We start from the raw sequence: 9,198 nt of genomic DNA on the forward strand, positions 1-9,198 counted from the left end.
GGATATTACAAAGGATACAGATAAAGAGATGGAAAGGGCAAGGTAAGGTGATGGAGAGCTTCCATGCCCTCTCTGTTGTGGATTTTGGTATCTGCATAGGTCTTGGAACCAATCCCCTGGAGATACTGAGGGCTAAACGTAAACATCATGACCAAATGGGATTTATTCTAGGTATGCAAGGCTAGTTCAACATTCAAAGATCAATTAACGGAATCTATCACACCAACAGATTAAAGAAGAAAAAAATCCTATGATAATGGTAATAAATGCAGAAAAAAACATTTGACAAAATCCAGCATTCTTTTGTTTTTGTTTTTTTGAGATAGAGTCTTGCTCTGTCACCCAGGCTGGAGTGCAGCAGCACGATCTCGGCTCACTGCAACCTCTGCCTCCCATGTTCAAGCGATTCTCGTGTCCCAGCCTGCCAAGTAGCTGGGACTACAGGTGCCCGCCACCATACTCAGCTAATTTTTGTATTTTTAGTAGAGACAGGGTCTCACCATGTTGGCCAGGCTGGTCTCGAACTCTTGACCTCAACTGATCTGGCCACCTCAGCTTCCCAAAGTGCTGAAATTACAGGCATGAGCCACCATGCCTGGCCCCAACATTCTTGAAGGAAAAGAAAACACTCTCAGCAAAGCAGAATAGATGTGTATGTATGATAGAAAAAAAAAAAATTCACAGTATTTGTTGCCTCTGAAGATGAGGGTAGGAATAGATTAGGAAAGGTCAGGAAAAAGACTTTCTGGGGTGATGGTCAAGTTCTATATCCTGACTGGGTTTGAGTGACACATGTGTATGTATTTGTCAAAACTCAGTCAATGTACATTTAAGATTTGTATATTTTCTTCTATATAGATTTTACCTCAAAAGGAAAAAAATTAGCAAATATTGCACTCTAATTAATGATACACATGCTGAAGTATTCAGGAGGAAATGAACTCATCTCTACAGCTTACTCTGAAATACATCTAATAATATGAATTGCTGCATGGATAGAGAGATGGACAGATGGACAGGTATGTGACAAAACGTGTGGTTAAGTATTAATGGTATTTCATTATAAGGATATGCTAGTTTGTTTATCCATTCACCTGTTGGTGGATACTTGGATTGTTTCCCATTTGGGGCTATTAAAAATAAAGCTGCTATGAACATTTGTGTGCAAATCTTTTCATGAACATATGCTTTCATTTCTCTTGGGTAAACATGTAGAAGTGCAATGGCTTGATAATATGGTTGATGTATGTTTAACTTTTTAAGAAATTGCCAAATTGTTTTCCAACGTTGTTTAACATTTTACATCCCCAGGAGACATATAATAGAGAGTTCCAGTTTTTCCACAACCTCACCACCACTTGCTATGGTCAGCAATAAAAAGGAATAAATTATTGATTGTACCACCACATGGATGAATCTCAAAATAATTATGCTGAAATAAGCCAGACTGAATGAATACAAACTGTACAATCCCATTTATACAAGTCTAGAAAACTCAAGCTAATATGCAGTAACAGAAAGCAAATCAGCAAAAACCTGAGGACAAGAAGGGTATAAGAGACAAGGAGGGTTAGAAGATACGGTTTACAAAAAAGCACAAGGAAACTTTTAGGTATGATAGATAGGCTCATTATCATGTGATGATTGTTACCTGCATGCACATATATGCTAAAACTTACCAAACTGTAGACTTTAACGTGTATTTTACTGCATGTCAATTATACCTCAATAAAGCTGTTAATACATAATATTAATGACAGAATCTAGATAATGGGTATATGGAGAGGTACTATAAAATCTCATAACACTTTTTATAATAAAATGTTTCATAGTCTTTAAAGTTCTATTAAAGTATTTTAGAACAAAAATATAAAAATAATATATAAGGAATTAGAATTGGTCATTAACAGCAGACTGTAAGAATCATTTGTTTGGCTCCCTAGTGTATTCTGGGCACAGAAGAATGACTCCTTAAAAATCAAAAACTGAGGCCGGGCGCAGTGGCTCACGCTTGTAATCTCAGCACTTTGGGAGGCTGAGGCGGGTGGATCACGAGGTCAGGAGATCGAGACCACGGTGAAACCCTGTCTCTACTAAAAATATAAAAAATTGGCCGGGAGTGGTGGTGGGTGCCTGTAGTCCCAGCTACTCAGAGAGGCTGAGGCAGGAGAATGGCGTGAACCCGGGAGGCGGAGCTTGCAGTGAGCCGAGATCGTGCCACTGCACTCCAGCCTGGGTGACAGAGCGAGACTCCATCTCCAAAAAAAAAAAAAAAAATCAAAAACTGTATCCTAACTGAATCTTCATCTTCCTGTACTGCTTCTGGTATCATGGGGGTATCCAGTTAAGTGGCCATTAAACACATGGTTCTATTATAAAGGGAAAACTGGGAGATTACCATTTCAAAAACAGAATATGTATGTTAGTTAATAGACAAGAAATCTGAACTTCTAATGTTACATAAAGATGTCAGGCATTATCAAAAAAATTACAAATTTGTCCAAGTATCATGATTTCGGAGAAAACAAAATAGAGACAAAGGAGGCTAACTTAAGAAGGGGCTATGAAGTACAGGTACTTCCTGTGTCACAAATGATAATTCTATCACACAAGCCACCTTTACCACTGCTTTTGTCTATTTAAAATTCTAATACTTTCCCCCTTAATGTTCTTTTAAAATGTACCCAACTGTGCATCACAGTCCCCAGTGTCATTTGTTTAAAAAAAGATGTTCATGTCCTATTCCAGATAAATAATTGATAATCTCTGGAGGCAGGTTCAAAAATTTGTATTCATAACAAGCACCTATGGCTGATTCTGATGCAGCCTAGCTCTTACAGAAAATATGTGAAATGGCCGGATGCAGTGGCTCACACCTGTAATCCCAGCACTTTGGGAGGCCAAGGCGGGCAGATCACTTGAGGTCAGGCACTCGAGACCAGCCTGGTTGACGTGGTGAAACGCCGTCCCTACTAAAAATACAAAAATTAGCCAGGCATGGTGGTGGGCACCTTTAATCCCAGCTACTTGGGAGGCTGAGGCAGGAGAATCACTTGAGGCCGTGAGACAGAGGTTGCAGTGAGCCGAGATCGCGTCACTGCACTCCCACCTGGGTGACAGAACGAGACTCCGTCTCAATTAAAAAGAAAAGAAAAAGAAAAAGAAAATTGCTGGAGAAAGTTGGGAAGATAAATTTCAGATGAGTCTATAAAATATTACCACCTCTCTAACTAGATGATATATGGGAAGGGAGAATTATAAATATAAGTGTATAAAAAGTATACTTTACCAACATCAAAATTTGCCAAGAGTCAGTCCTGGAATGAAGCTCAATTCCTTTTTCATCCCCTGTAAGACAGAGTCTTCTAGCAGTGAATCTACTTACTGTATTGAACCCAGTACAGTAGCACTCTTCTGCTGCATTATAATTAAACAGGTTTTTGGAAAACTCCTCATTCATATATAAGAATGCTTCCACGGGAAAATGCATTCTGATTTCCAAAGAATCCGTCTCAGCAACAAATTTTCAGAGCACCATCCATTATTAGTAATGACTGAATACTAATTGATACTATTATAGTAATATGCTAATATTGAAATTTGCTGGATTATTTCAGAAGCCTAGCAAAAGCACACATTTACAACTACCAATAGGTCCTTCAGTTAGACCATAAAATATTATCTTAAAATTTTCCTACGCAGCATCTAGTTTCTGTCTTTTTTTTTTTTTTTTTTTTTTTTTTTTTTTTTTTTTTTTTGAGGCAGGGTCTCGCTCTGTTGGCCAGGCTAGAGGGCAGTGGTGTGATCTCAGCTCACTGCAACCTATGCCTCCCAGCTTTAAGTGATTCTCCTGCCTCAGTCTCTTGATTAGCTGGGATTACAGGCAAGCGCCACGGTACCCAGCTAATTTTTGTATCTTATTTTTTTAGTAGAGATGAGGTTTCACCACGCTGTCCAGGCTGGTCTGAAGTGATCCACACTCCCCGGTCTCCCAAAGTGCTGCGATTACAGGCATGAGCCACTATGCCTGGCCATCTAGTTTCTATTACAGAAATTTTCAAACAATGTTTTTTAAAAATCCTACAAATTTATCAAAGTACTACTTTTGAAATTCTCAAAGATTAAAAAAACTCCAGCTATTATTTAAAGTTTCATTTATAAAAACATAACCAATTTCTATAAATAAAACACTGACATGTTATTTTATTTTATTTTGAGACAGAGTCTCGCTGTCTGTCACCTAGGTTGGAATGCAGTGGCATGAACAGAGCTCACTGTAATCTCAAACTCCTATGCTCAAGCCATCTTCCCACCTCAGCCTTCCAAAGTGCTGGGACTACAGGAATGAGCACCACACCTAGACAATGACTTGTTATTTTTTAAATTATTTGATAAAGACTAAAGTTAGAGGGATCACACTACCTGATTTCCAGACTAACTACAAAGACACAGTTATCGAGACAGTGTAGTATTGGTGAAATGATGGACACGCAGATTGTTGAGACAGACTAAAGCCACACAATATTATGTCTATTGATTTTTTTGTTTTGTTTTGTTTTGTTTTACGAAATGCAAAGATAATTCAATAGAGAAAGGATCTTCTTTTTTGGCAAGTGGTGCTGAACAATTGGATGTTTGCATCCACATACAAACAAATGAACCTCAACCTTCAACACATATCACATACCTTACACAAAAAGAAATCCAAAACCTAAAACTACAAAACTTCCTTAAGAAAACATAGGAGAACATCTTTGACTTTGGGTTGGGAAAAGATTTCTTAGATATGAATACCAAAAGCCATGATTTATAAAAGAAATGTTTTATAAACTGGGCTTTTCCTAAAATCAAAAATGTATGTTCTGCAAAAGACAAAATGGGAAAAGACTGTGAAAATATTTTCAAATTACATATCTGATGAAGAACTTGTATCCTTAATATCTAAAGAACTCTCAAAACTCAACAATAAGAAAACAAACACTTTGGAAAAAGAGTTTGGCTGTTCCTCAAAAGGTTACACAAAGTCAGCATATGACCCAGCAATTCCACTTCTAGGTATATATCCAAGAGAATTTAAAACATACATCCACAAAAAAGCTTGTACATGAATGTTCAGTGGCATTATTCATAATATCCAAAAGGTGGATGTTTAAGAATAATCTAAACATCCAGCAACTAGTGAGTATAGATAAATAAATTGTGGTCTATGAATACAATGGAATATTATTCAACCATAAGAGCAAATGAAATAGTCATACATACATCCTTCAACATGGAGGAACCTTGAAAATACATTAGGTTAAAGAAGCCAGAAACAAAAGGCCACATATTATATAATTCCATTTAAATGAAATGTCCAGAATTACCAAATCCATAAAGACAGAAAGTAGATTAGTGGTTGCCAGAGGTGGAGTAGTGAGAAGTGGGAGGAAACTGGGAGTTACTCCTAATGGGCATAAGATGTAATTTTGGGGTGCTGAAATATTCTGGAATAAGAGAGTGGTGATGGTTGTACAATTTTGTGACTATACTAAAAAACACTGAATTGTACATTTTAAAAGGGTGAAATTTATGGTATACGAAATAAATCTCAAAAAAGAAAAAGTACAACCCAATTTAAAACGACTCTTAGGTATTTATCCAAGAGAAATAACAATTATGTTCACACAAACACTTGTATATGAATGTTTATGACAGCTTTACTTATAACCTCCAAAAACTGAAATATTCTTCAACCAACAAACAGATAAATACTTACAGTCAGGCGGACGCAGTGGCTCACGCCTGTAATCCCAGCACTTTGGGAGGCAGAGGCAGGCGGATTACTTGAGGTCAGGAGTTTGAGACCAGCCTGGCCAACATTGCAAAACCCCCTCTCTACTTTTTAAAAATACAAAAATTAGCCGGGCGTGGTGGCGGCGTGAGGTCAACTACAAAGGAGGCAGCTGAGAGAATTCGGGAGGCTTGACGAACCTTTTATGTGTCATTATTGTGGTGGTGGACACATGCCTTTGTCAAGACAGAACTGTATCACAAGAGTGAATTTTATTGCATGGAAATTTTAAATAAATAAATAAGTTGATTAATCACACTCTAGACAAACCTCCACCCTGAATGTGGAAGCAAGATTCCACTACAGATCAAAGTTCACCTCAAGTATTCTTAAGGCTTCCTTCTGAGGTACATGGGAGACAAATTTTATTTTCACTTTGCAACTAAGAAGCAGCATAAACAGCCTGCAAGTTTCTCATACTAATCAAACAAGCTGAGCAGCTATCACTATGTCCCTAGTTTTTGTAGTCCACTCACTCTCCATCATGATACTAGGTCCCCACCGTAGTAACATTTTTTAAAATCAAGCTAAATTACCTGTTTACATTATCTCATAAACGACAAGAGTCAAAATAAGTATTTTAGAAGAAGACTGGAAGTGTGTACACAGGCAAGAATAAATTACTTTAAATATATATTTAAACACACACACTATTCACACACAAAATTAACCCTTACTTTGGCCTGGGAAATTTATTTCATAAAGGAGTCTAATTTCTAGCGGGTGTTTAAAATAAACAAGCGCATAATGCAAAAACAGATGGAAACACTAAAAATGAGGCCGTCAGTAAGGCAGAATACCAAACTAAACGGACACAAGGAAAGCTCGGTCCTTCACCACCTAGGCAGCGTAGGGCCCTGTTCAGCCCGGTCTTTTGCAGGTCTGAGACGTTGCACCGCACGCCTTGGTTTTTCTTTAAAATTCGGCAATTCACTCTGACCCACATATCCTAAAGCCTCGAAAATGTGACACATTCCTGGGTCAGGCTGTTAACTGCAACCACACAAGCAACTGTTTTGAGTTACTCTGCACGTGAGTTTCCTTGTTACCGGCCGAACCCAGGCGAGAGAGCCAGCGTCCGGGTCCTAGGGCCGGAAGGGGGAGAGAAGAAAGCACCACGGGTCTAGCCGAGAACTGAGGCTGGCGAAGCAAGGAAGCGGGCGTCCCAGGTCACAGCAGCCTGCTTTCACGTGCGAGGCAGCATGCAACACGCGGGGGATTTCTGGGGCCTTCGTCATAACCCCGGGGGGGCAAAGGACAGGGATGGGACCCAGCCCAGGACGGCGTCGTCTCGCCTCCTCGCCCCGCGCGGCTAAAGCCGCACCGCGCGGGGCCAGGGGTAGAGAAGGGCCCCTCGCCGGGACTTGAACGCCAGACCCACGGAGCCCACGGCCAGTCCGCTCCGCTCGGAAAATACAGACCTTTTCATCCCGCACTCCTGACCCTCTCCTTTCCCCCAAAATATAAACAACTCGAGGGCGGAGGCCCGGGAACTGCCGCCCGGCTTTACGTAACTTGACCCAGAGGCGGGCAGCGGCAGGTGGCTGCACCCGGCGAGCAAGGTGCTCGAAGCCCCGAGAACGCAGGACGCCGCTCGGGCAGCGAGACGGCCGGGAAGCACGAGAGGCCGGGGAGCGGCGGCGGCCTCCTTACCTTTCCAGATGCCCAGAGAGAGCTGGGACGTGTCCAAGTCCACCACATAGTCCCCCAAGAAACGGTTCAACACGTCCACGACCACCGACTCGAAAACCATGTTCCTCAGCCGTGGTGGGCACGGCAGCCGGCCCGTGCGCTCCTCCTCCCGCCGCCTTCCCCACGCCCCTCCCTCGAGGCCGTTCGGTTCACCGGCTCCGGGACGGCTCCGGCTGCGGCGCCCCCACTGGCCCGACGCGCAGCCCCAGCGAGCCCAGCGAGGGACGGAGGCGGCTGCTCTCACGACGCGTGCGCAAGTCTGCGCACGGCTGGAGGCGGAGCGCGGCGCAGACCTCGGCGCGCAGCCCGGAGAGGGAGGTAAGGCGGCTGCGCGGCCGCGCGGCAGCGGCTCTAGAGGGTGCCCTTTTCGTGCCGAGCGCGGCTCCTCTTTCCTGTCGGCCCCGCCTCCTCCCCATCGCCTGGCAACGGGACACCGGTCTGGAGCTACCGGATTTTTTCCGACCCCGCCCCCTCTTGCAGATCAGAGTCCCCAACGGCCCCCCGGGGCGGGGCGGGGGCGGGGCGGTTACGCCCGACGGGAACGTCCCTCCCCCTAGAAGGTGGTGGCCGCCTCCACGCGTACGAGAGGGCTCGCCCCTGAGTAAGGGTGGGCGGATCCCAGCCCCGTCGCCGGAAGCTTCAAGGGGGCTGTCCCAGGAAGCATCTCCCTTCACCATTACAGGCTGGGAGGGTCCAGCCAGCCTGGGTGTCTCGGTGCCTGTAACCTCCCCGCTTGGTCCTCCGAGCGCCTGGCCCTTAGGAGGACTTAACTTCCTGCTGCGAGTTGAGGATGGAATTACATAGTCCCTGCCCTGCATCTGAGATGAGCACCCATTTTTGGTCAAGTCATTTACGCGGAGCTGTCTTTCATTCCAAAGAGTGACACGCTTGCCTGCAGATAAGAGTTAAGAGTCAGCCGGTCTGGAAACTGCTGAACACCCTCCAAGAAATACTGGGAGTGCTGGACCCGTGACCCCTAAGCCTCCGCCGAACCACTGACCTAAAATAAATTACAATTACAGCTCTTTCGACCTGTTTGGTCTTATTTAGAAGTAATCCCAAAGGCCTGAGGTCACAGAGATGCTAAATGTGAGGTTTAGAGAACTATAATTAATCATCTTCAGGACCGAAAAAGTGTACATTGAGCGTTTTCTCTTTGCACGTTAAATGAATAATGATGGATTTCTACTAATTCCTGTGTCATTTTACTACTTTTTGTGCATAGTCACCAGATTTTTCAAAATTAAATGTTTGGGGTGTGCCTTTGCAAGTAGAATGCCTGACAAAAACTGTAAATTTTTACATGAGTTTATGAATGATTTTCATATAATTTTATATTTGAAGGACCTTTATGAGGTCTCCAACCTCCTAGTCTTAATATAATGAAGCTGAAATGTTAGGGATATGTGCAAGGTCATACAACCAATGTTCTGTGGAAGAACTGGAACCTGGCCCTTCTGTTGGCCACCACCCCACCTGCTTCTCCCGCATTCAGCTAACAGTCTGCTTCAGAGTACCTGCACGGAGAAACTAATACAGGCTAAAATGCCAAGGAAGGGCAAGATCTCTACATAATGAGGCATTTTGCCATTGCACTACTAATAAGAAGCCGGATACACAGTAGCTGCAAAATTCCGCTGTTATATCTAGCACTGCAAATTCAAAGTTACAAG

General features: G+C 43.0%; 1 protein-coding gene across 5 annotated transcripts in view; it reads right to left on the bottom strand.

Moving 5' to 3' along the window:
* Positions 1 to 7,884, bottom strand: part of VPS13A (vacuolar protein sorting 13 homolog A) — a 264,964-nt gene extending 257,080 nt beyond the window's left edge. For all 5 annotated transcript variants that reach the window (XM_055272202.2, XM_055272201.2, XM_063636975.1 and 2 more), the window contains exon 1: positions 7,487 to 7,884. In XM_055272202.2, the coding sequence (XP_055128177.1) occupies positions 7,487 to 7,586 (100 nt within the window). In that variant the 5' untranslated portion in view covers positions 7,587 to 7,884. The remainder of the gene's footprint in view (positions 1 to 7,486) is intronic.
* Between the last annotated feature and the right edge of the window lie 1,314 nt (positions 7,885 to 9,198).

Source organism: Symphalangus syndactylus, chromosome 3 (genome assembly GCF_028878055.3).
Source record: "Symphalangus syndactylus isolate Jambi chromosome 3, NHGRI_mSymSyn1-v2.1_pri, whole genome shotgun sequence".
Classification (NCBI taxonomy): domain Eukaryota; kingdom Metazoa; phylum Chordata; class Mammalia; order Primates; family Hylobatidae; genus Symphalangus; species Symphalangus syndactylus.